At 34.5% G+C, this 27788-nt stretch overlaps 1 protein-coding gene across 2 annotated transcripts in view; it reads left to right on the forward strand.

Moving 5' to 3' along the window:
* HIF1A (hypoxia inducible factor 1 subunit alpha) overlaps positions 1-26187 on the forward strand; it is a 41184-nt gene extending 14997 nt beyond the window's left edge. Inside the window, exons 2-15 of one of the 2 annotated variants that reach the window (XM_045810357.2) lie at positions 5454-5644; positions 6014-6159; positions 6243-6327; positions 9815-9927; positions 10742-10944; positions 14788-14894; positions 16357-16504; positions 18257-18477; positions 19148-19434; positions 20704-20826; positions 20949-21373; positions 23602-23710; positions 24239-24365; positions 24868-26187. In XM_045810357.2, the coding sequence (XP_045666313.1) occupies positions 5454-5644; positions 6014-6159; positions 6243-6327; positions 9815-9927; positions 10742-10944; positions 14788-14894; positions 16357-16504; positions 18257-18477; positions 19148-19434; positions 20704-20826; positions 20949-21373; positions 23602-23710; positions 24239-24365; positions 24868-25019 (2437 nt within the window). In that variant the 3' untranslated portion in view covers positions 25020-26187. Of the gene's footprint in view, positions 1-5337; positions 5645-6013; positions 6160-6242; positions 6328-9814; positions 9928-10741; positions 10945-14787; positions 14895-16356; positions 16505-18256; positions 18478-19147; positions 19435-20703; positions 20827-20948; positions 21374-23601; positions 23711-24238; positions 24366-24867 lie in introns of those variants that run through there. The other variant, XM_045810356.2, reaches the window with a different exon arrangement.
* The last annotated feature ends 1601 nt before the right edge of the window (positions 26188-27788 follow it).

Genomic DNA, 27788 nt, shown 5'->3' on the forward strand with positions numbered 1-27788 from the left:
ATTATGATGCACCTAGACCAGCATTTGAAAATATGGCATTAGGTAACTATTTCTACAGTAGACTACGTGGGAGGCTGTGTAAGCTCCATGAGGGCTCTTCTGTGTATCACTACATTCCTTTTAACTGGCACAGTGCATTCTAGGTGCTCAATAAATATTTATTTAATGAATTATTTCTTAAATGTAGGAGGTTATTCTGAGGTTCAGGAAGGCCACTTCCCATCTTGTGTTTTGTTCTCTATAAAGAGTTATAGTTAAGTTCATATAGTTATATGAAAGTGTTTAACACAATGCCTGACATATAAGTGCTCAGTAAATGTTAGAAGGGGAAATTCTCTTTATCTTTTCTCTTATGGTACTTTGTGTGATTCCCTATCTTGGCAGTTGGCTTATGCCTAGTCAGGTCTGAAGTGAGCATGCAGATTGGTTTTACTTTGGGGATCCAGATGTTGAACAAATAAAACACCAACAGTAGTGAGCTGAGGTGTTTGAATAGGTCCTCTGTACAAATTAAAGTCTGGTGGGAGTATTGAGGTAGACTGAATTACTGTCTTCTGGTTCTCTTCCCTTAGTGGTTGGCAGTATCCATTAAAGGTTGTGTTGCTTTGAACAGCTGGTGGACAGTGGAGCCCAGAGCATTGCCATTATAATAAGGTGCTTTTGAATTAGACTCCAGGAAAGAGCCTGGCCGTGAGTCCCTCCAAATGGCTTTACAAGTCCTAAATTCCAAAGCTAACCCCTACGCCTCTCCTTTGTGTCTCTGAAATGTAAAGTAGACAGATTTTGAACTTTATAATGCCTCGATGTATGTATACTTAGTAATTAGAATGAGTTTCTGAAAGGCACCGTAATCTGTTAACAGCATGGTTTCTAGAGCTAAGTGGTTTGAGTTTGAATATAGGCTCTACCATTTATTTAATTCCGTAAACTTGGATAAGTTATTTAACCAGGTTCCTTATCTGTAACATGGTGATAATAATAAAAAATAAGTTAATTGATGAGAAATGTTTAGAATATCACTGTGTACATAGTATAAGTACCTTGGAGTTTGGATTTAAAGCTGCAGGCCAAAATGCCAACTGAAGAACATGGAAATTTCCTCTGGCCTGAAACTTTAAGAAGTGCAGGGCAGTTAAAACAGTGAGATGCACAGTTTTCACCTATCAGCTTGACAAAAATTAAAAAGATAAAGAAGATCCATAATATATATTACTGCAGAGTGTGTGGGGAAATAAACACATTCATCAATTAGCAGAGACAAAAATGGGTACAGACCTTTTTGGAAAGGTAAATTTAAATGCCACATCCTTTAGATCATGGAATTTAAGTTTAGAAGGTCTGTCCTGTAGTAGGAATACTGGAGTGGAAAACAACTTGTAACTTCAAGGCCAGAAAGAGTTTTTAAAGCAGCTAAATAATAGAGTTAAGGGTTTTTTTTTTTTAATGTAAACTTTATTAGAAATAGGATGGATCAGGGGTGCCTGGGTGGTGCAGTCGTTAAGCGTCTTCCTTGGGCTCAGGGCATGATCCCAGCATTCTGGGATCCAGCCCCACATCAGGTTCCTCCACTAGGAGCCTGCTTCTTCCTCTTCCACTCCCCCTGCTTGTGTTCTCTCTCTCGCTGGCTGTCTCTGTCAAATAAATAAATAAAATCTTAAAAAAAAAAAAAAAGAAAGAAAAGAAATAGGATGGATCAACTGTTAACACTTTGAATGTCTGACTCTAACTTCAGTTTTTTTTTGTTTTTTTGTTTTTTTTGGTAAGTATTTATTTATTTATTTGAGAGAGAGAGTATGCTAGCAGAGGGTCAGCAGTGGGAGAGAGACAAGCACTCAGTGTGGAGCCGACATGGGGCTCAATTCCACAAGCCTATGACCCGGAGATCATGACCTGAGTTGAAATCAAGAGTTAGATACCTAACCGGCCCCTAACTTCAGTTCTTAAAGTCACATATATTCACAATCGGGAATGCTAATGGGCTTTTCTCGTGTAATTAGACAACACAGATGAATTAAAATATCTGCAATTTTGTGTTCTTGTTAATCTAAAGAATACTAAGCATTCTCTATAAAAGGGCTAGTGCTATTCAACTTTGTATCCAAGAAGCTTCGTGATAGTGGATCTAGATTATTTTCCTAAATATATTTCCTATACAAAATAATTTTAAGATACAATTGTTAGCGTCTTGTCTAGTACTGTATGTTAAAGAATAATAAAATAAGTGTGTGAAAACTACAGTACCACAAAAATTAAGCTATTTTGCTACTTTACTTAAACAGTAGACCCAGAACATAGAAATGTGTAAGCAAACTGTTCAAAAGACAGAATTTTTACTGTACTCTTAACTGATTTCTGCTGTGATTAGCAGATGTGAAATAGCACTTTATGCAGACATGTCAGTGCAGAACTTTACTTGATCTGTACTTAATAAAAACAACAAAGATGGAATTGGTAATTTAGAGAAATACAGTGACCTTACTTACATGCAGAAAATCTGCCTGTTTTCTTCTGGTCTACAAACCTTTTATTTTGCAATCTAAGTAGTAAGTAAATAGTACAGGATTCATCTCTATGGGACCTACAGGCCATGGCCTACCAGAAATTTGTTGTTCAATTCTGTGGGGTATGACCTGATAAAAAGAGCCTTCCTCTGAGTAGACTAGAAGCTGGTCAGTTCAGATGCTGAAACTCGTAAGAACTTTGGAAGTTACAGCTTTAAGCTAAGCAATGTTTTAAGAGCTCCCATAGTCACATGTGGAGAACATCAGATAAATTTCTATATTAAATCTTCTTTATAGGTCCCCTGATTGCTTTATGTCTAGGTAGATTATATAATAGAGGACATACTGATTTGCATTACCTTTTTCATCTAATTTAGGTTTGTCAGCTCCTGAAGTATCATATTACCTGTTTTATTGAGGTTTATTTCTCTTCCAGAATTCTGGCTCATGCTCAAAGTCTTCTCCTAGTCTTTACCACTTAAGTATGTTATGCGTTAAATGTTTTATCCAAGCTCACATTTCTTATGTATTTGTCTTACAAATTTAGTTGCCACATCTTTAACAGTTATTATCTTCAAAGTTGGGGACAATACAAGTATTTCTAAACGTATGGAGATATTCACCATGGTTAGCTAAATCAGATACCCTTTAAAAGCATAAAGCAGGTAATAAAAGGATTTAAATTTTTTACCAAGTGTTTCATTTGGGTAGTCATTTGTTGGTCGCTTAAATGTGGTTGAGTAATTAAGAGAAGAAGGCGAGTAAGTCTGATGAAAGTTGCTGATTAATCAAATTCTGATCACCTGGACTGATTGTAGTATTTAAACTTATATTCAGGTTTATCATGAGGTCATTGGTCATCACACTTTTTTTGGTGGTTTCACTTGAACCAGATAGGAATCTGATTCTCACTACCATCCCTTCCTCTCACCCACCAATTCAGAGGGGAAAAAAGTGAGGAAAATTAGATGCTAGAGCCGGGAGAGGGGGGGCACACTGAATATCTCCCACCATACTTGGGAACTCTGGTATAGGTATAAAATAGATTTTGAAAACTTTTATTATTGTACATTTTGTTCCTAAGTTCAAATTTAAAACATTCACTTAAAGTTAATGAGAACAATAAAGTAGTTCTAATGCACATAAAAAATGAAGTTGCAGACTGTTGATATTGTTGAATTTTCATGGTAGCCTCAGTCTAATTTATTTTCATGGTTTTTAAAGATTATACAGCATTAAGAAAATCCTGATTTACATAGATCACTAGTTATAAGTAGTAATAGTTTTTAATAGCTCACCTTAAATCTCAAGATACTCAAATTGATCTGGGTGCTGGAATTGAATAATTTGTATCAAAGTTCAGTTACTAACAAAATATTCACATTCCTTATTAATGTAGAAAAGTCAGATAAGCACACAAACTTAAGTGCTTAAATTACATTATTATTAGTATATAATACAAAGGTTATTCATTTGTTATACAACATAGTAGGAGCATGTGCTGAGAACCCTGACTGGTTTTTTGTTCTGTTTTTGTTTTGTTTTGTTTTGTTTTGTTTTGTTTTGGAGAATATTGCTTCTGTGATTGAACCTTGCAGTTTTGCAGATAATTTGAAGGGAGGAGAGATGTAAGTTAGATATAATAACGCTTTATTCATAGGATATAAGGAGGACGAAGTGAAATAATGCTGGCAAAGTCCTTCCATACTGCTTGCTAAGTGCTCAATAAGTGGTAATGGCTATTTTCAACATTTAATAAATAATTAACAGAATTAGGTTGAGGGTCATAGGAGAGCAGCTGAGTATTTGAGGTAGAAACAGCATTCTTTCTTAAGGTAAAACAACTGTGGAAGAGCAAACAAAGACTTAGCAGTAAAAAAAAAAACCTGTTCAAATCCTGTCTGCTACATAATGGCTGTTTTTAACCTGCTATATAACCTCCTCTGTAAAAAGGGATAGTATTTAATCTATTTACAGTGTGAGAAAACTAGTTACCTGGTACACATAGTAGGTTTTAGTAAACTGTAGCTATTAAAGAAGACACTAAGGACAGAACCACGTTTAGCGTAGTTTACCTCCAGCTGGGTCAGGAGGAGTAGATGTTGCTACAGTTAAGCGGAGGAAAATGTCTCTGCTTGGTGTGCCTTAGGAAAATCTTTCTGTCTGACTTTATTCTTGGAAGAGTTCCCTAAAGATGTGTCATTGTTTTGACACCTTTATTAATCTTTATTAACCTGTTTCTTTCAATTCTTACTGTTGTGCCACATCTTTTTTTCTTCTATACTCCTACCTTTTTTTGATACCTGTTGGCGCCAGTAATAGATTAGGGGCTGCTAAGGGAAGAAGCAACCTGAAAATGGTAGCTTATTATAGCGGGTAATATAAATATCTATAGCTTACAGTCAGTATTGCTCATGTGGTAGGGTAGAGGATGGGAAAATATTGGAGTCAAAAGAAACTTGAGTCAAAAATCAGTTTTAGCTGCAGTCTGTAGTTTGCCTGCTTAACAACTTCCTTTTTTTCAAGTTAATATGTACAACTTAGTTTCTCTAGACTTAGTGCTGATTTTTCTATGTTGAGACTACTTCTGAATGGCTGTGAGGGTACAGCCTTAGATACACAGGCTACTTTTAAGATTTTGGCTAAAACAAAAATATCCTCTCCAATTTGATATTCCAGGGAGGAGATACCTGTTTTGGAAAGGTTTAAAGCTTCATCTTGGACTTCTTGTGAGAGTTCCTTATGTCTTCAGTAATCCAAATATTTGTATAGCTGTATTTTACATTCTTACTTATACATTCATGTAGTAGACAAATCTCTATATAATTTGATTCACATGGCATCTTTAAATTGTTCCATGAAAAGCAGAAAAATGTGTTATCCAAGCAAAGGCAAACTAACTTATATAAATTTTCTCTTTTTCTCTCCTCCTCTTCCTCTTTTGTTAAATAGGATAAGTTCTGAACGTCGAAAAGAAAAGTCTAGAGATGCAGCTAGATCTCGGCGAAGTAAGGAGTCCGAAGTTTTTTATGAGCTTGCTCATCAGTTGCCACTTCCCCATAACGTGAGCTCACATCTTGATAAGGCTTCTGTTATGAGGCTTACCATCAGCTATTTGCGTGTAAGGAAACTTCTGGATGCTGGTGAGTTGTTTTACAAAAGTGTAAAAGGCCTAAAAATTAGAAATCAGAAGTAATTAGAAGGTGGTCATACTCAGGCCTTCTTTAATGTGATTTTTTATTACCTGCTTTTAAAGCTTCAGTAAGGAATTTTTAAGATACTGGCCTTTCCCCCCTCTTCTCTTACCCCACCTTCTGGCCTGTTTTCCTTTTAATAACATGACCCTTCTTTCTCTTTTCAGTGCTTGCTATGTTACTTTAAATAATCATTAAAAGCAGCTGGTAAATCTAATTGTAATTTTTAAATAAAATATCAGATATTTATAAAAATATCTAAATATTATCATTTAAGTATAACTTTTAATTATTTTTCTTTTCTTGTGCCCTTTTTAGGTGATTTAGATATTGAAGATGAAATGAAGGCACAGATGAATTGCTTTTATTTGAAAGCCCTGGATGGTTTTGTTATGGTTCTTACAGATGATGGTGACATGATTTACATTTCTGATAATGTGAACAAATACATGGGATTAACTCAGGTAAAATGCCCATATGTTAAGAGCCCTTCTGTATGTTTTTATGATTTTATGGTATAGATCTAATTTTTTAAATGTGTTTACAGTTTGAACTAACTGGACACAGTGTGTTTGATTTTACTCATCCGTGTGACCATGAGGAAATGAGAGAAATGCTTACACACAGAAATGGTAAGAAGAAAAGTCTGTTTGATTTAATATGACAGGTGGTTTTACATAATAAGATACTAATTTTTAAATTTTGCTGTTGTATTAACCTAACGCTCAAAACATCATTTCCTGTTTAATAAAATGTTGCTCTGTTCTTTGTGACATCTATGTTACTCTATTTTTTTAGAAATTTATAAAAATACCTAAAAAAATTTTAAAGCCCACCTAATTCCATGAATAATTATATAGATGTAGTAAAATAAAGTAAATAAAATGGGAAGGTAAATAAAAATCAGGACCTACAAAGAAGTCAATTTATAACATACAACTTTAAGGCCAGGGGATAATCAAATAATAAGATTTTAGATAGTGATTACACTTGAGGTACCAGTGTGCATTCAAGCTTTCTAAAGGACCAAGATAAAGAAAAGAGAAAGTTCACCAGATTTTTAAAAGCCTAATAGCTGCTTGTTTGACCTCAGGATATTCACAATTATTTGAGACTATGTAGTAAAATTACAAAGTAATATATTGTGGATGCCCCCACATTAGCAACAATAAAAACTACCCGCTAAGACCTCTTAACTCTTAGTAATGAATTGTTACAAATAAGTCTCTAAGATTTTTGGAAAGTACCCTTGAATTACAAAAATTTTATAACTAAAGAAAGTCTGTTCACACCTGTGCCGTGTTAAACAAAACGTACTGATAATTTATAAAGTTACCACAATGGAAATTTGTCATTGTTCTCTGTTGCTCTCCAATTTGTTTGTTTGCTTCTGTATTAAACTCAAGTTCATAGCACTTTTTGAATATTTTTATGGTTTTTTTTCATCTCATTTCATTTATGATAATAGTTAACCTCTGTCGAGAGATTACTCTGTGCCAGAACACTGTTCTCTGCATGTTATGTGCTTTAACTTCTTTTTTCCTCATAACACCCTATGAAGTTACTATTTCTACTTTACTGAGGAAACTGAGGCACGGAATTATTAAGTAACTTACCCAAGATTACTTGGTTAGTAAATGGCAGAGTGTAGGTTAAGCTCAAGTGGATGGGCTCGAGTCTACACTCATTAGTCCTCTGGAGATCTTTCATGTTCACCAACTCTCACTACTTTCTGTGGCCACTTTTAGCCTTGCCAGTAGGAGCCCTCTTCTGTTCTCTAATTTCATACTTTGTGTTTGCTGTGAACTTGGAAAGCAAATATATAATTTTTAGAATTTTGTATAAAGGAAGAGTAAATACACTTCACACAGGGACCTAAGTGGGTTGTCAATTAGTTTAATATAGGACTTCTAGTGTTTAGACTGAGGTTTGTACTGGCTGTTCAGTGATTCCCTTGGCCTAGACTATAAATGGATGGATATTAGGAAATTTTGTTTTGATTTTGTAATGATGATAATACATTATTCTAAATCAAATATATTCTACATAGTATAGTTTAGATGTATATTTTTAAACAAACTTTTTCTATTTTTATGTTTTTTAAACAAATAGTTTTTTAAAGCACATGAACTTACTGAAAATCATTCCTAATGTAATGAATGTTTGACATTTTGTTGAGAAACAAAAATGCCCTTTTCACTTTTAGAAAAGGGGGGCTGCTGCACTGCATCACATTTCAGTGATATGCTAAGAACCAGTGGTGTGTTTATACAACATAGTCCTATTATTTTTTCATTTAAATTCTGAAGTGATGACTTAGAGTTCATTAAAAATAAGATTTATTTTTAGATCTGAAAATTTAGTTCTTTTAAAAAAAATTTTTTTTTCCCCATTAGGAAAATGCTAGTACCTTGGTTTTTAAATTAATCTTCATGTCCCAATTCAAAGGCTTTGGGTATCCAGAGGTCAGTACAATTCAAGCTTAGATTATGAAGGACTGAATCCACAGAGAATTTACAAGTAGATCTCTGCTGGCACCACAACCACAACCCAACTCTGTACTGCCACTGAGACCAGTGTGGTTCTCGTGGCATCTTTTTAAAATCCATTCACAAATACTTCTAGGGGGGGCAAATTTAATCCTTATTTGAGTAAACCCATATAATTTGTATCAGCACCAAGACTGCCCCCTTGCCTAGTTCCACAGTTATGGAACTAGAACTCTTCTCATTCTCCTTGAATTCTTCTTCCTCAGGAGTCCAGCATTTCTAGCTAAGCAAGCCTAAATTTAAACTTAATATCTTGTTTCTTTTGGGGGCACATGGGTGGGTCAGTCGGTTAAGCATCTGCCTTCAGCCCAGGTCGTGATCCCCGGAGTCCTGGGATTGATCCCCAAATTGGGCTCCCTCCTCAGCAGGGAGCCTGCTTCTCCTTTTCCCTCTCCCTGCTGCACCCTCTTCTTGTGCTGTCTCTGTCAAATAAGTAAATAAAATCTTTTAAAAAAAAAAATCTTGTTTCTTTTCTACTTGGCACTTTTCTTTCAATATACTGGTCTTAAAATCTCCAGATCTTTTTTCTTTTTAAATTTCTCTCCTATCCACCTACTTCTGTCAGTTTTCAAGTTTTTATAGATTCTAGTTCTTCATGTGTCTTTTGTCACCCTTCTTTTCACTTCTGCTCAGCCCCTGATTATCATCATTGTATTTTAGTTCTAATACATCATGTATATTGCTTCTAAATTAATGTACCTTAAGTTCCTGATTGTGCTTCCTATCTCAGAATTTTTGGAAACTCTATGTTGTATGAATTCAGGCTGAATTCATTAGGCCATCCAAAGCCCTCCGTTGTTACAGACCTACATCCATTTCTAACTGTCTCATTACTCTTCTGCATGTACTTCATATTGCAGCAACCTGAACTATCTACTGTCCACCGAACATGTGTTCTTTATTCCCCACCTCTGTGCTTTTCATTTTTTTTTTCCTTTTCACCGTTTCTTTGTTCTATAACGTTTAGAATTGGAGTGAATAGACCTGAATTTATTTCACTCTGATTTTGCTTTGAAAAGTCATTCAGTATTTTTGTTTGTTTTGTTTTTTCCTCTAGTAACAAAGTAGAAATAATGTCATGCTTACTTTACAGGAAGATTTAAGGAAAAATCAAATATATAAAAATATTATTTGCTTTGAAAAGAAAGTTGCTATTTTGAAAGTTCTATAAATACATGGACTGCTCAGTTATAAATTGAGCTAACACATTTAGCAAAGGTTTGGAGGAGTTCACTTGAAGTTCTTTTTTGGGGGTGTGCTTATAAACTGATAGCACAATTATAAAGCAAATTTATACCACATTTATATTTCTTTGTAATTTTGCCAACTTCACTGGCTTGAATGTGAAATGATTAACTGTTATCTGAAACCAGGGAATCATTGGAGTAGTGAACCCCAGTTACTGATTGAAGCATGTTAGATCCCTTGGACATGTTGGAGTGTGAATCGCTGTTCATGCTGAGACTTGAAATTGTTATTTGAAAATAGCATCTAGGTGCTACTCTTACTGTGACAAATTTAAATGTTTAATTATGTTTTTATAATTTTATTTCATGCTTTCATTCATTAGGCCTTGTGAAAAAGGGTAAAGAGCAGAATACACAGCGAAGCTTTTTTCTCAGAATGAAGTGTACCCTAACTAGCCGGGGGAGAACTATGAACATAAAGTCAGCAACATGGAAAGTAAGTAAAAATGATTTGTAAGTCGTGGTGTACATCTCAACACTGCTAATACTTAAGATAGCATTAGAACTGTGAGGGAAAACTTACAGTTGTTCATTGGCATTTACAGAGTTACCATCCAAAAGTAGTAATTTGTCAGTTTGAGGCATGAACTTAAATTATGTGAATTGTCGCACTGGTGTACCAGGCTGACTTCATCATTTGGCTTTGCCACCCACCCAGTGTCTGCATTTTGGTAGAGCTTCATTTTCAGTTATTGTTGTTACATTTCCTTTCTCAGTGTTGAAACAGTCATCAAAGCAAGAAATAACAAAATAATAAATAAAACAGCCACTATGACTAGATGAATGAAAAATCAGCCCATATTTGTCTGAAGGAAATTTTTTAAAGAGTAATTTATGGTACCTGAGTCATGAGTGGTATTACAGGGGAAACACGTATTGATTTCAAAGATACGATTAATCCACTAATGACAGTAAATTTTATCAAAGCTTCCTTGCCATATCACACTTCAGCTGTTTATCTGCATTTTTTTTACTAGCATTTTATATTTTATTTTATTTTTTTATTTTTATTTTTTTTTAAGATTGTATTTATTTATTCGACAGAGATGGAGACAGCCAGCGAGAGGGAACACAAGCAGGGGAAGTGGGAGAGGAAGAAGCAGGCTCATAGCAGAAGAGCCTGATGTGGGCTCGATCCCATAACGCCGGGATCACGCCCTGAGCCAAAGGCAGACGCTTAACCGCTATGCCACCCAGGCGCCCCGCATTTTATATTTTTTAAAGAACTGCTTTGTTTTCTTTGTACACAGGTACTTCACTGCACAGGCCATATTCATGTCTACGATACCAATAGTAACCAGTCCCAGTGTGGGTATAAGAAACCACCCATGACGTGCTTGGTGCTGATTTGTGAACCCATTCCTCATCCATCAAATATTGAAATTCCTTTAGACAGCAAGACTTTTCTCAGTCGTCACAGTCTGGATATGAAATTTTCTTATTGTGATGAAAGGTAAATGATATATAAGATACAATAATTTGAATTTTTAATTAGTCCCTCTTTTTTTTTTTTTACTGTTGACTATAATAAAGACTGTATGCTTCCTTCCACTAAACTGAATACAGTGATACATTGTAGAACTCAGTAATACTACATTAACTTTGTAGATTAATTCAGCCACATTTATTGAACACTTACTATGCACTACGAATACTTTACCAGGGTGCTGTCCAGAAATCACAATGATGAGGTCTTTTTTCTTTCTAACTTATTTAAAAAGAAAATAAATATGTTTCAAAGACATAATGCATAATTTGAGGAAGAACAGATTACTTTTGGTTATGGACTAGAAAGGAAAGTGGTCACCTCCTCACCCTACATATTGACCATGATTTGTATTGCCATTTCCCAAATTTATGTTTGTAACTATTTTTAATTGCTAATTTGATATTTTTATCAGGATATTCCTCTGTATTAATAAACTGAATATTTCTATGACTCAACTGCACTGCTATTGTCCCAAAACAATTTCAAATATTGCTTTTCCTTTTAAAGTGCTAGCATGCTTAGTAGATACACAACTCCTGCAAAAATTTGGAATTTATCCTTAACTTTTTTTTTTATTATCTGTACTCAGTTGGTCTCTAAATCTTACAGATTTAATGTCTACATATATCTCTTGATCCATTCCCTCCTTTCCACCCTTGCTTTCCTGCCACTGAATTCTTCAGCTCGTTATTATAACCTTTGGCTCAAATTTTTACCATAATCTCCTAAGCTGCCTCTGTGCCAGCAGATGTATGTAAGCCTTAATCTCTCATCCACATTCCCAAAAAGTGGACTTCATAATGTAAAAATTAGATGTCATGCTACTGTTGAAAATGCCTCAATTGCTTCCCTTTATCTTTACACAGAAAAAAAACGTGGGTTTATAAAAATATTACTTACTGTGGCCTTGGTATTTGAACTTAACTATTTCAAATTTTATGATCCTTACCTGTTAAATTAGGGTAGTATTTTGAAAGGCTGTTGCCAGGATTAAAGGAGTTTGTTGAGGGCCTAGCACACATAGTGTATGCTTTACCACTGGTGTCAGCCATCAGAAAAATGAAGATAGAAAAGCTAACAAGTATTTCATGGTGTTTATTGCCATTATTCATGTGAATATATGATAGAACAGAGATATCCACCTCTTTTTGAGGAATTATTTTTTATTTTTTGTACTCAGTAGCAAAGTACAGAAATAAGTTGGGGAGAAAGAAAAGTGGTGGGACTAGAATGAGAATTGAGAAAGGGAGTGACATTTCTCTCTGGTTATATCAGAAAGCTGGCAAAATGATCATGACAGAGGAGTGAAGACTCCCTGGTTAGAGATCAACCAAGTAAGGTTTTGAGTTTGACCAGGAGATTGTTGTTTTCTGATTAGAGCACTTTTAGGAACGTTTCACATCTAAAACCTCTAAGAACTGAGATCTAGAAAAATTTTTGCTCAATTTTGAGAAAATCTAACATATCAAACTGGCATTTAGAATATCTCACAAACAGTGTTTGCTGTACTAATTTCCACATACAGTTCAACACATTTATTTGAGCATCTACAATTTTGTGGCAAAGTAGAATGAAGAGCAGCAGTTCTTACCCTCAGGACACTTACAATGAACGAATAATATGCTGCATAGTTGCTTTAGATCACAGTTGCTTAAGATCATGGTTGCTTAAGAACATTTTTGGTAAGATTTTCTGGATCAGTCCCCTTTTTGGTACAGAATATAAGCTGTGTAATTCTCTAAAGTTAGATAAAATTGACTTTTTAGGAAAATATGGTGTTTACATTTTAACATCTTATATCCCTCAATGGTAGAGATAACTTAGATTAGAAGTGCTGACGAGACACCTTATTAAACCAGAGCTTCTTACCATGACAATACAAGGCCCTCATTAATCTGGTTACTTCTCTAGCCTCATCTCTCCTCACCTGCCCCCGCAACTACGAGTCTTTCTTGTTTACACAGTATCAAGCATTTTCTCATCTGTCTTTGCTTCTGGTATACCTTCTGCTTCTGGTATACCTTCTGCTTCTGGTATGCCTTCTGCTTCTGGTATACCTTCTTCTTGAAATGGTTTTGCTCTCCCTGCTGCTCTCCTATGTTCAACTCATAAGTCTCCTGTAAGAAGTTGTCCCTCACCCACTATTTCTTTTCATGGATAAGGGTGGTTCCTCTGATTCCTGCAACAGATTGCCATCACTACACATACCACATTATTTCATAAGTAGTATGGTAACTGTTGCGGAAGATTAACTACATGTTGAGTTTTGACCTTACATTTTTCACACCTAGAACAATGCCAGGCGTACTTAGGCATATAAAGATTTAAATGAAGTTTTTTTTTAATTCCATGGGAATTTTATTTAAGTAACCTTTATAAGACTAATTAAAATTATTTTTCAAGTATAATTTAAAGAAATAGGGCTTTTTTTATAAAACAGTTTCCTTTGTAATGCTGCCACCTAGTGCAGATGTGTTTAGGGATATCCCTTTGTAAAAAAAGTCTGGATTTTAGCTTGGTTTGGCTTAATTCGTTTTTTTTTACAAATCACTTTCTATTTACCTGTTTTTATTTTGGAGTGAACTATATGGCAGGTCTTGCCTTAAAGTGTGACAACACAAAAAAGAGTATTACTTCTTTACATTTTTTTTAGAAGGATATCTTCTCTGTGCGTTTTTTGTAGTTTTTTTGGACACAGTACATTAAGTAACTTTTGCTTACACCTCAGTTAGAAAGTCTTTTAAATTCTAAAGGCTGAGAAATTGAAAAGTTTAACTCATGTTTTGCTCTGAGAAAAAAGAGAACATTTCTGTTTAGTATGGCGCTAAGATGACAGCATTCTCTTTCACATGAAATAGGTTCCATTTCAAACTGGTTGTAGAAAGTAATAAGAGCTAATCTCTGTCCTAAAAGAGTTGCCCAGCAACCAAAAGGGGTAACTGAATTATTTTCTAGTCCATTTTCAGTTTGATATCATTTTTTCATCTGAAATGAATTCCTATAATTTTATATTATTTAAAAAACTAAGTGTAAGAATGCAACTAATGAATCATCGAACTTTACATCAGAAACCGGGGATGTACTGTATGGTGACTAACATAATATAATAAAAAAATATTAAAAAAGAAAACTAAGTATAAGAGCATCTTCTAAAACCAACATAATATGTATTTCTTAAGTTCCCATTTAGTATGGAAGTCTTTGGTTGGTGATATTAAAATTCCGTAGTAGATATTGATCCCCCAAAGTGAAGCCTAAGGGCACTGTTAAAGAATCTGGTTTTATGGTAAACTAATGTTATGGATTTAATCTTATATTTCAAATTAAATGTCAGTGGCTATTTTTAATTTAGCAGTACTTCCTGTCTATTTATGAATCCCCTATCTAGTTACCAAAAGTAGGTACAGTAAAATGTGATAAAAATAGGGGCGCCTGGGTGATGCAGTGGGTTCAGTGTCTTACTTTTGATTTCGGCTTAGGTCATGATCTTGGAGTTGTGGGATCCGGCCCCATCTCAGACTCTGCGCTGTCTCTCTCTCTCTCAAATAAGTAAATAAATCTTCAAAAAAAATAGGTAACAAGTTTGGGTGAGGGGGATATAAAGGTCAAGTAGCAGGATGAACCCAGAGGACTTCTAGAAGTGCATGGTGCTGCATTTAGTTAACTGTAGAGTTACCAAAGGTGAGATGTAAACTTATTCTAAGCAAAGAAGGATGCTCTTAATGCATATCAGTTACTTTGGAGAAGCAAAATTTTTCTTTATCACTTAGTTTCTTTTTTCTCTTCCTACATTTTTTTACTTAACAGAATTACTGAATTGATGGGATATGAGCCAGAAGAACTTTTGGGCCGCTCAATCTATGAATATTATCATGCTTTGGATTCTGACCATCTGACCAAAACTCATCATGATAGTAAGTACAGTGGAAGAACTACAGATATTTTAATTATTTAACTCTTGCAATCTCTTTACTATTTAGCTATATATCTAACTTTTTGGTTAAAATTAACCAGTCTTCCTAGAATAAAAATCTCCTCTGTCTCTCTCTCTTTTTTTTTTTAAAGTTTGGGGCTTGAACTCACAAACCTGAGATCAAGAGTCAGATGCTTAACCAACTGAGCCACTCAGGCATCTCTCCTAGACTAAATGTCTTTTTTTTTTTTTTTTAAGATTTTATTTATTTATTTGAAAAGGACAGTGGGAGAGAGCAGGAGTGGGGGAGAGGCAGGCTCCCCACTGAGCAGGGAGCCTGACACTGGCTGGATACCAGGACTCTGGGATCATGATCCAAGCGGAAGGCAGATGCTTAACCAGTGAGCTACCCAGGCACCCCTCCTAGACTAAATGTCTTAATAGAACTCTTCATAAGAGATTTTGACCATTAAGTCTATGTTTTGTATTTGTTATAACCAGTACTAGTTAGGGTAGAATTATTTAATAATACGTAAAACTAACTTGGCATTTTAAATACTAAGACAAAAAAAAGGTCATAGAATATTGTAGTATCATTTACAGAATTCATACTTAAGTATTCAGACCAGTGAAAGGGACTCAGAAAAATTGTTCAGTGACTCAATGAATGTGAAGGTGATGAATGTCATGTACAAGTGGTAACAAGTACCCTCGACATAAGATAAAATTCTCAATTTTACTCGTGAATGTTATTTAAAGATCCATAGTAAGTAAGACTTTGAAATCTCACTTGCCTGTTTAATCTGTACCTAAACGTGACTTCCCAATGTGATTGGGGATACCTGAATGTCACCGAGCGAGTATGATTAGATTTGAACTGCAGAATGAGCCCAAGTCGGCAGTCAGGGCCCCAATCCTCATGATAATGTCATCATTACTATTTATCTGGTACTTTCTCCCAAATCAATAAGAGATTAAGATCGCCTGAATTGCCAAAAGATTTCAGCATGATATCAGGTGAGATTCAAATATGCTAGCACAGCTATTTGAAGCATCGTTAATTCTTTGGAAACCTCAGTATAAATTTAAGGAAATGTAGTACTGCCACTTGCTTGAATGTTTCTGTAGAATCAAGATTATTAATTCTCTAGTCTTTCTGATACTTTCAACATATAAGTCATTAAAGGAATTGTGGTCACTGCTGTCCTTCATTCCTGGCTTTCATTTTATTTAAAGTAAAGATTGGCAGGAAAGGAGTTTATTTTGGGGGTTAGAAGAATGAAATATGTATATTTTTGGCTATGCCAGGGCCTTTTCTCTGTTACTTTAAACAGTTACGGTTGATTCCATTAAAATGAACATCTCTTCTAAAATAATGACCAACATCAGCATCCATTCATTTGATTGAAAATTCAAAGTTACTTTCTCTGCGTGACTCTTTTTCCTTTCCTTTTCACTCCTAGTGTTTACTAAAGGACAAGTCACCACAGGACAGTACAGGATGCTTGCCAAAAGAGGTGGATATGTATGGGTTGAAACTCAAGCAACTGTCATATATAACACTAAGAACTCTCAGCCACAGTGCATTGTATGTGTAAATTATGTTGTGAGGTAAGCTTGGAAAATAAATGTTTTGGGGGAGCAAGTCGTTACTTTTTTGGATAATCTGTTCTTTTATGGGAAGAGAAGATTATAAATGTTAACAATTTTATTTTCACAGTTCTACCTAATTATGGTTTTTAGTACTCTGACCTGAGTGTCCAGGCCAGCTATTCTGCAGTGATTCTATTATTGGTAGCTATCTATTCCCATCGTTTTCACTCCCATTTTTAAAAAATGCCTTGGGAAAAAACCCAGATCTCCTATTGGATTAGTTTGTTCTAGTCGTGTATCTGTCAGCATATACTATATCAAGTAATTGTTATTTTTGTAGGAAGAATACTGGCCTTGGAATAGTTAGATTTGTGTCATAGCTCTTTCACTCATTAGCTCCATGACCTTGGGAAATTCTCATTTCTTTGAATTTCACCCATATAGGAGAGAGAATACTTAGCTCAGAAGGTTGTAATGAGGATTAGATGAAATCCTACATAAGGTGGATGTAAAAGGCTGTATAATGTGGCACATGGCTCTTGTATATTCATGAACTCTTCTTTTAGTTGATTGGCTTGTGAATGTTAGGGATATCATAAACCAATCTTTTCATTTGATCTACTTCAGCAGGTGACTGTCCCCTTCTAGTCCATCTCCAGATTACCACCATGCTAAGTTTTCTTGCATGAATATCTGATCATCTGATTTTCCTTAGAATGGTTTTAAAGATCTTTTTATTACCCCCAAGATAAACCATGGCTTACTTGCAGAGCATCATTTCTTGTCATTTTCTGTACTCCCATGCTTTCACAGATTCCATCGTCTTCTTAAAACCATGGCCACCTCTCATTTGTTTTTATTTTTGCCACTTCTGACACCGTCCTTTAATGTTGTTGTTGTAGTTTTTTTTCATACTTCCATGTTTTAATATTAGTACCAAAGATTTCTCTTGTGGCTTTCCCATTTTAGAAGAATCACCAACTTGGAATGTCCTTCTTTTCCTCCTACCCCATCTGCCAAAAAAAACCCTACTCGAGCCAGAGTTTCAGCTTGTTGACTTCTCTGTGAAGCAGACCTTCTCTATTTTAGCAATTACCACTTTGTTTTTTAATTGTTTGCATATCTACTTTCACACTGGGTTACAAACTTCTGAGGGCAAGGGTCAGGTATTTTAAACTTGTATACTTCATTCACTTAGTGAACACTTAAATATTTGTTGATTAAAGGGACAATAAAACTCACATTTAAGCCAGACACAAAGATGGATCTGTTGTTCATCATCCCTCTTCAACTCTGTCCTGCAGGTGTTATCACAATATCATTTTCTTGCCACCAAGGAAAATATGCCACCCCTATTAGAAAGGCCTTGAGTGTTTATCTATATATCTTTACTTTTATTTTATTTTTTTAAAGATTTTATTTATTTATGTGACAGAGAGACAGCCAGCGAGAGAGGGAACACAAGCAGGGGGAGTGGGAGAGGAAGAAGCAGGCTCCCAGTGGAAAAGCCTGATGTGGGGCTCGATCCCAGAACGCCGGGATCACGCCCTGAGCTGAAGGCAGACGCTTAATGACTGCGCCACCCAGGCACCCCTATATTGGTATTTTAAACCCTGAATGTGACCAAGTATGCATGAGAGATTAGGATAAGTCATCTTAAACTGTTTCTTTTCATAAAGCAGAATTTTAAGAGATAAGAGTATTTCAGAGACACATCCCCACATTGTGTCAATGCTCATTTAAGAATTACTAATCTCTCTTTTTTGACAGTGGTATTATTCAGCACGACTTGATTTTCTCCCTTCAACAAACAGAATGTGTCCTCAAACCAGTTGAATCTTCAGATATGAAAATGACTCAGCTATTCACCAAAGTCGAATCAGAAGATACAAGTAGTCTTTTTGATAAACTTAAGAAGGAACCTGATGCTTTAACTTTGCTGGCCCCAGCTGCTGGAGACACAATCATATCTTTAGATTTTGGCAGCAATGGTGGGTCTTCAGTTATTGTTTTGATTGCCTAAAAACTATGTCTGTTACTACAAGCCCATTTTAACTGAACTTGGACATGTTTTTGTTGGTAATCATTTGGACATCATAGTCTTACATATTTTGTTTTTCAAAGTCTTTTTCAAAGCATTTGGCTTAAATATTTTTGCCTCAATAATTTCTCAGCATTCCTGCTTCTGTCACAGTGTTGGAGGTTGTGCTTCAGAGGGTTCTTAGGTATTTCTTCTTCCGACTTTAATGTTTCTCAGCTACTCTATTTCTATATCCTATTGCCATATTTTCTCCACAATGTAGCAGTTATATTGCAGTAAGTGTAGTTCATTAAAGGGTAAGTAACCACAGCGTAACATCAAACATTGAAAACACAAACTGTAATTTCAAAGTTGGTTAAATTTTAATGAATAGTAGGTATGAAAAGGTTGGAATTGCAGGGGTTTTATGCCATAAATATAACAGGAGCTGTCAATAGTAGATGGGAAAGATAACTCAGACTTATGTTTATACTGTGATATCTGTAAACGTTCTGATCAAGGAGAATATGGTAACATTTTTGTTTGAGTGAATTCGACCTTTTGTAAAAGGGGGCATACATTTCTGTATATGTTAAAATCTAGCTATTCTTTAAATTGACTAATAATTTTTTTCCCTATAGACACAGAAACTGATGACCAACAACTTGAGGAAGTTCCATTGTATAATGATGTAATGCTCCCCTCATCCAACGAAAAATTACAGAATATAAATTTGGCAATGTCTCCATTACCTGCTTCTGAAACTCCAAAGCCACTTCGAAGTAGTGCTGACCCTGCACTCAATCAAGAAGTTGCATTAAAATTAGAGCCAAATCCAGAGTCATTGGAACTTTCTTTTACTATGCCCCAGATTCAAGATCAGCCAGCTAGTCCTTCTGATGGAAGCACTAGACAAAGTTCACCTGAGGTAGGTGTCATGATATAAGAAGAGGATAACTTTCATATTTTAATGTTCAGGAATGTATTTATAAAATGAATACCAAAAAAGTCTTGAATTTTGACATCCACAGAGAACTATGTGTGTGCCTATAATTGCTCCAAGCCCATTGATTCTACCCTTTGAGATGGAAGACTGTAAAGTAGCAAAAGGCTTATTTTAGCAAAGCTTTAAAGGGAAAGGACCCTAAGTTATTTGCCTAATTTAGCCCAATTTCCATCACTGTTCTGGATCAGTGTAACATGAAAATACCAAGTCTTACACATAGTAAATACCTAATAATAATTTTTTATTCAAGTTCTGTCTTGATAATAGTTTTTCCATAAACACAGTGAAAATAGTCTTTAAGGGCTAGGCTGAGACCATGTAAAGATGTCACACGGGGCTCTACTTCTAAATCTAGAATGATTCCATTTCAGAGGTTCCTCTGTCTAAAAATATGCTCAGGAGTAGGGCAACACAGACTTGAATATTATGACCTGTGAGGCACAAGTAAGTCTTAATAAGTGGTGAATAATTTTACATTAAATGTTTATCAGTTCAAACTGGCAAGGGAAGAGTAGGTGATTTGACATCTCACAGCCTTCTGGAGAATGTATTCTGTGCTGTGGTTGCTCAGCTTCCCTAGCATAAAAATCTATTGATTCGTTTTGTTTTTAACCTAACAAAGGTAAATCTAACAAAAATGTTAAAATGAGGAAAGCAAAAGTTTATGCTTAGACTATGTAGTTACAGTTTTCTGGTTAGAATCCTTGCTCAGAACTCCTAAAACAGTACTGCATTCATTAAGGTGAAGACAAGTAAAATAACTTAATTCTCCACCCCTCTCTCACTCCAGAATACATGTGAGATTTTTAGGTACATCTCTACGGAAGTGTGGCCTCCGAGCACAAAGGCAGATTCACTCCAGTGAGTGTATCATATCTAGTTATTGGCCAGTTAGTTACCATGTGGGAGTTGAATTATTAGAGGACTTTTATTCTTCAGAAGAAGCAGACAAATGTATCTTTTAGTCCTAATTTTATAAATGATGTTGTTACACAGTCAGAAATGTATATATTGGCAAAATTAGTTAATGTGAGCTCAAAAGTTTTAACTTCTCTCTAGTTAGATAAAATGTGATGAAAGAGATGGACTTTGTTGTGTATTCTCTGAGGTGTGCTTTGAGAATTCTAACAACTAGCAAAATATATGCAGGTTTCCTCAGGGAAAAGTAAACACATCAAATTCATTTTACAGCCTAACAGTCCCAGTGAATATTGTTTTGATGTGGATAGTGATATGGTCAATGAATTTAAGCTGGAATTGGTGGAGAAACTTTTTGCTGAAGACACAGAAGCAAAGAATCCATTTTCTACCCAGGTATAGGAACTTGGTTATTATATTTTCTATTAAACTTTATTAATTTTTCATTTGAAGTGAGTTTGTGTTTAACGTTTATAAGATGTGGCCATTGTAAAATTCATGTACTTGTTGCTTTAAAGGACACTGATTTAGACTTGGAGATGTTAGCTCCTTATATCCCAATGGATGACGACTTCCAGTTACGTTCCTTCGATCAGTTGTCGCCACTGGAAAGCAGTTCTACAAGCCCTCAAAGTGCGAGCACAATTACAGTATTCCAGCCAGCTCAAATCCAAGAACCTCCTGTTACCACTGCCACTACCACTGCTACCACTGATGAATTAAAAACAGTGACAAAAGATGGTATAGAAGACATTAAAATATTGATTGCATCTCCATCTCCTATCCGTGCACCTAAAGTAACTAGTAGTGCCACAACATCACCATACAGTGATCCTGGAAGTCGGACAGCCTCACCGAACAGAGCAGGAGAAGGAGTCATAGAACAGACAGAAAAATCTCATCCAAGAAGCCCCAACGTGTTATCTGTCACTTTGAGTCAAAGGTATTTATGTGTAACATTAAAGTTCTAGTTCTTTTATTTTTGAGAAAATGTATGTGGTGGTAACTTTTATTTCTAAACATAGCTAACTTTCTGGTAAATATGCTTTAAGAATACTAAATTGACATACAAATTCTGATAAAACAATCACTCAAAAAAATGTGTATTTATTTTCCTGAAAATAACCATATCACCTATCTAAATGTAGGAGGGTCTTCCAGTACCTTTATAAATATAATGCAGCCAGTAAGTTCTTAACTGTACAAAAAATGACCCAGTTTCTTGTAGTTGTTTAAATCAGACTAGTTAACTATCCTGTTTCTGTCTCTTTGAGTTATTTGAAAGCTTACCTGAATAAAAGATCTTCCAACTTAAGGGTATTTCCAATTCCCTATTTCAAACTGAGCCTGATAGTCTTCAGTCCTCAGTATTCAATACAGGTATTTACAAGCCTTCTTTTAAAATTTATGTATAATTGCTTTTATTTTTCATGATGTATTTATAGAACATTAGTCAAATTACAGATTGAATAACTGTTTAAGAGCTATAACAGGAATCTAAGCATGATTTATGACGTTGCTTTTATGGAGTTAGTTTGAGCAAATACCTGTGTACCACCCAAATTTTAAGTTACAATTTCTATATTTAATTTTTACAGTGGGATTTGATATTTTAAATTTGAAGCTGTAGTAAGAGGAAACAAGTTTTAGCTAGTCATTGGGGCAGTTTGTGGAGGAAAGAAAATTCCTTTTCTGCTCTGCCTTGACTGAGCCAAATAACAATAGCAAGAAAAAAACACTGCCATCACAAGAATTTGTGGCTTTTTTCTCTTGCCCTTCATCACTGTTTTGACCTAAAATGCTAGGAGGAAACTTTTCCCAGAACTAGGAAAAGATCTTGGGGCTTTAGAGTAACAAAAAAAAAATTTCTAATGTAATGTTTACATTACTTTATAAATTAGTATGTCACCAGCTGACTTTAGACTCTGAGTTCCTTTAAGGCAGTGACAATGTCTTAGACATTTTAGTGGTACTAATACCTAGTACAGTATGTAACATGTAATACTTGCTCAGTAAATGGTTATTAGATGGATGAATGAATATAGTTACAGAATTGGCAGTGACCTTGAATTTACAGTTCACTGTTAGCTACAGAGGACTATGGGATCTTCAGTTTTCTGAACAACTGTGTTACCCGTCAAACCAAAGTCGAACATCTAGTCACTTTAGCAGGGCTTTTTTTCCCATTAGTTCCAAAATACTATATGCTAAACACTTTTAAGAGATGAATTTATCTTTAAGAAATATAGAGGGTTTTTCTTTACTATTACTAAAATGATATTTACATGACAGTTATACTTCATAAAGATAATGTATTTATGTAGGAATTTTAAAACCTGAATATCTATATAGTGAAGGTTTTATAGAATTTTTTAAAATAGAAAACAAAACCGCATATAGGAGAGCAATTTGAATAATGTATCACTTATCCATATGTCATGGATGGAACAGAGCAAGGAGCCATTGTGATTGTGTATGGGCTGGAGGGAGTTCTTGAAAAGACAAGAGAAATAACAGAATTCATGTCCCTGATGCATAAAACAGTTCTTCACTATTTAATATTAATTTTAAATGCAGATAGTTCAGGATGATAACCAAATCAATACTGAGGACAGAGTGGCTTAGTGGGAAAAATTACTGGGAGAAGAGTGGATATCAGGAGATATAGAATGTACTTCCAAACTGTAACTAACTAGGTAACTTGCTTAAAGTCCCACTGCTAACAAGCTTCAGGTTTCTCATTTATAAAATGGATATTATATACCTCCTTATCTTGGAGATTGACATGAGGTTAAAATGAATTAATGAACATGCAATGTTTTATAAACAAAAACACTATACAAATGTGAAATTAATCTTGTATTCCTGTAGTCCCAAGAATATCTGTGTATTATACTGGGTGAAATGAAGAGTCAATATTTCACTTTAACCTACAAAAATATCAATTTAGTTCTGTTCAGATCTATTTTATAAATAGGTGAATGCATATTTTAAGAAATTTTTTAATTTAGCTTTGACTTTTAAGATGATAAACTTCAGTAATCAGGAAAGTCCTCTTACATAATAACATCATATTCCTTAATGGTGGCAAACAGGCATTATATATTTTCAAAAAAAAAAGTTAGTTGGGTATTTTAAAAATAATAAAAAAGGAACCATATCTTTTTTCAGAACTACCATTCCTGAGGAAGAACTAAATCCAAAGATACTAGCTTTGCAGAATGCTCAGAGAAAGCGAAAAATAGAACATGACGGTTCACTTTTTCAAGCAGTAGGAATTGTAAGTGTGAGAGTACGTTTGTTTTTCTGTTCTAGCTAATGTGCTGTATATAAGTAATTCTTTTCTTCCAAATACTAAAGTTGTGTTTTCAGAGGTTAAACATTGGTTTTCACTTTGTATGCATTATTTCATAAAAATATATCTACTGAATACATGCTCATAAAAATTCCAAACAATACAGATGTATTTTAAATAAAAAGTGAATTTCTCCACTCATTCACCACCAGTCTTGTTCTCTTCCCTTTCAGTTACTTTCCCATCTTACCTCCAAAAAACAATAGTTAATGTTAAATCAGGGATGGTGTAATTCATACTGTTATTTTCAGATCATATTAACTAGAAAGCATTTACAGAAACAGTTGTCATAATGAGTGACAAATGATTTTATCATAGTATTAAGAGAAAGAAAAATAATTTAGGGCCGTATTTAAGAAATCTGCCTACATACTGTTATTAAACTGATTTCAGAGTTTTTTGATTTTTAAAAAATTCAGCACAGTAAAATTGAAATAACTTTACTGTTTTTAGGGAACGTTATTACAGCAGCCAGACGATCGTGCAGCTACTACATCACTTTCGTGGAAACGCGTAAAAGGATGCAAATCTAGTGAACAGAATGGAATGGAGCAAAAGACAATTATTTTAATACCCTCTGGTTAGTTTATTCTTTCTACTCTTGAACATCACACAGAGAATTAAAATATATGAAACTTTATTTAGAAGCTTTACTCTCAGTGAGAGTGATTTTCATCCTTTAGCATTATTAAAAGTAATGTTAGCATTTTATCTACTGGCGGTAATGCAGGAATAGCTAATATTTAAAGATGGAACTTTTAATTTTTTGTAATTATCTTTTATATGTCTGTCAATATTAAATAGAAACGGAAACTTGTACATTTTTGTCTTTTTGAAAATTGATTTATCACTCCTTTGTGCCATCATTGTGTCCTTTAAATGCTTCTGACATAGCACCAGTAACACTTTATAGCACTTGTTTACATAGCTGTGGTCTTGCCCTAAACCCACAGACTAAACCATAGACTGAAAACCCAGAGCTTATTTGCTTTCATTTTCCTGCAATATTGATAGCATAGTGAGTGTTCAGTAATATTCATTGACTAGGTGAATGAATACTTTGGCGTGTCTTTGTTTTTCAGATTTAGCGTGTAGACTGCTGGGGCAATCAATGGATGAGAGTGGATTACCACAACTGACCAGTTATGATTGTGAAGTTAATGCTCCTATACAAGGCAGCAGAAACCTACTGCAGGGTGAAGAATTACTCAGAGCTTTGGATCAAGTTAACTGAGCTTTTTCATAATCTCATTCCTTTTTTTGGACACTGGTGGCTCATTACCTAAAGCAGTCTATTTATATTTTCTATATCTAATTTTAGAAGCCTGGCTACAATACTGCACAAACATGGTTAGTTCAATCTTGATCCCCTTTCTACTTCATTTACATTAATGCTCTTTTTTAGTATGTACTTTAATGCCAGATCACAGACAGCATGTTTTCACAGTTCCTTGGTATTTAAACCATTACATTGCAGTAGCATCATTTTTAAAATGCACCTTTTTATTTATTTATTTTGGGCTAGGGAGTTTGTCCCTTATCGAATTATTTTTAATGAGATGCCAATATAATTTTTTTTAAGAAGGCAGTAACCTTTCATCATGATCAGTTTAAAAAATTTTTACTCAGTTTTTTCACATTTTACATAAACAATGATTTGCCAGCAGTACATGGTAGCCACAATTGCACAATATATTTTCTTAAAAAAATACCAGCAGTTACTCATGCAATATATTCTGCATTTATAAAACTAGTTTTTAAGAAGAAATTTTTTTTTGGGCCTATGAAATTGTTAAACCTGGAACATGACTTTGTTAATCATATAATAATGATTCTTAAATGCTTGTATGGTTTATTATTTAAATGGGTAAAGCCATTTACATGATATAGAAAGATATGCATATATCTGGGAGGTATGTGACATTTATTTGGATAAAATTCTCAATTCAGAGAAATGATCTGATGTTTCTGTAGTCACTTTGCCAGCTCAAAAGAAAACGATATCCTATCTGTAGTTGTGGAAGTTTATGCTAATATTGTGTAATTGATATTAAACCTAAATGTTCTGCCCACCCTGTTGGTATAAGGATATTTTGAGCAGATTGTGAACAAGAAAAGAAATCATGCTTCGTTAGCAAAATTACCTAGTATGTTAATTTGCTCAAAATTTGATGTTTGGTTTTATGCACTTTGTCGCTATTAACATCCTTCTGTTTTCATATAGAGTTCAATAATTGAGTAATTTTAGAAGCATTATTTTAGAAATATATAGTTGTCACAGTAAACATCTTGTTTTTCTATGTGCATTGTACAAATTTTTCATTCCTTTTGCTTTTTGTGGTTGGATCTAACACTAACTGTATTGTTTTGTTACATCAAATAAACATCTTCTGTGGACCAGGCCCCCTTTGATCAGCTTCTGTGTTAAAATATTTGCTTCAGTGCCTCCAACTCATAAAACTGATTACCAACAATTTAATTATGTTATGAAAATTATATCAATAATGATTATTTCTACATTTTATCACTTTAACGTATACTATGTCCCTAAATGCCATGTTAAGTAAAAGCAAACTATAATGTTCCACTGTAAAAAATACGCTTTTAGAAAAGAAACTTGTCATTTATAATCTTATGAACCTATTAAAGTAAAGCCGATTTTAATGCTTTAATCCCAGGTGAATGGGATGAATGAAGCAAATCCTGAACATTACAGTTACATAATGTTGTAAGGGCTAGAAGTGCCTCTAAAGATTTCCAGTCTATTCCCATTTCATAGATGAAGAAATGTAGACCTCAAATAATAATTGACTTGTCCAAGTCTTCAAGGTAATAAATGGTACACCAAAGATTTAAACTTAGGTCTTCTGACTCTAATATGAAACTAGAACAAACTCTGCATTTTTTAGTTTTAATGATACTGTATATATATTTAAAATAACTTTATTCATTTTTTCCTATATTTTGTTTATGGAATAGCTATATTTTCTGATTATTAAAGTAATACAGTCTCACTTTAAAAAATTTAGCACAAAAGGATGAAAAATTACTGTGAACCTCTGCACCTAGAAGTAACAGCAAATGATTTTTATGGACAGATTACATAGGCAGTGCCAGAGCCTTAGGTCCTACAACCTGATGTTATGAAAAAAATATATATACTGAACAAAATGAACTAAGCCCCAGATCTTAGGGGGCTGTTTTTCTCTGAGACTGAAGAAATGTTATTACAATTACATGAAAATTTGGGAACAAAACTTATAATACGAAGACTTACTCTAAGATTTTGGGGACACGTGTGTACTTCACTGTAAATATTACAATCCAAAGTGCGTCTGCGTTTCATTACAGATAGTACAGAGAAGGTATTTTCGAATAAAATAGCTGCTTAATATTTTCAGGTCAAAATACCAAAAATTCTTATTTTGGTAGCAAATTAGCTCTAGTTGAAAACTAGAAGTTTATGTATAGTTTTCAAATATTAATAAGTGGTCAGATTATGTAATGACCGGGAGTCAGAAAATGACTTCTAAGAGCAATGATTTAAAAGAGAAAGCCACTTTAAAGGAAAGTAGAAGTGGAAGAAATTAAGTACCCACCTCTTCATCATTCAGAAAACAACACCCCCAACCCCCCGCGCCCCGGGGAGTACTTGAAGCTGTTAGAAATAGCAGAACCAGTCCTTCCTTCCTAGCATTTTGTCCTCTCTCTGAGACTGTCACTTCTTTATAATGCCTTTCTCTGAGGTATAACCCTACTCTAGCAACTAGAATTCTGTGTAGCTTTTCTCTCCTTCCTATGCATGCCTATCACTTTCCCACTTTTCTGGTGCTGCTGTGAGTGAATGACCACAGTATTATTTTCACACCTGAAGAAAGTATGGCAAAGGAGTTTAGTGTTATTTTGTTCTTTTGTTCTAAGCCTTCCCTTTAACTTTGGAACTGAAGAGTTCCACAGAGAGCTTACCCCAGCTAAGTACCATGGTTTTTAGATTATGAGTTTA

This window comes from Ursus americanus, chromosome 26 (assembly GCF_024610735.1).
Source record: "Ursus americanus isolate L20-20 chromosome 26, mUrsAme1.1.p, whole genome shotgun sequence".
NCBI lineage: Eukaryota > Metazoa > Chordata > Mammalia > Carnivora > Ursidae > Ursus > Ursus americanus.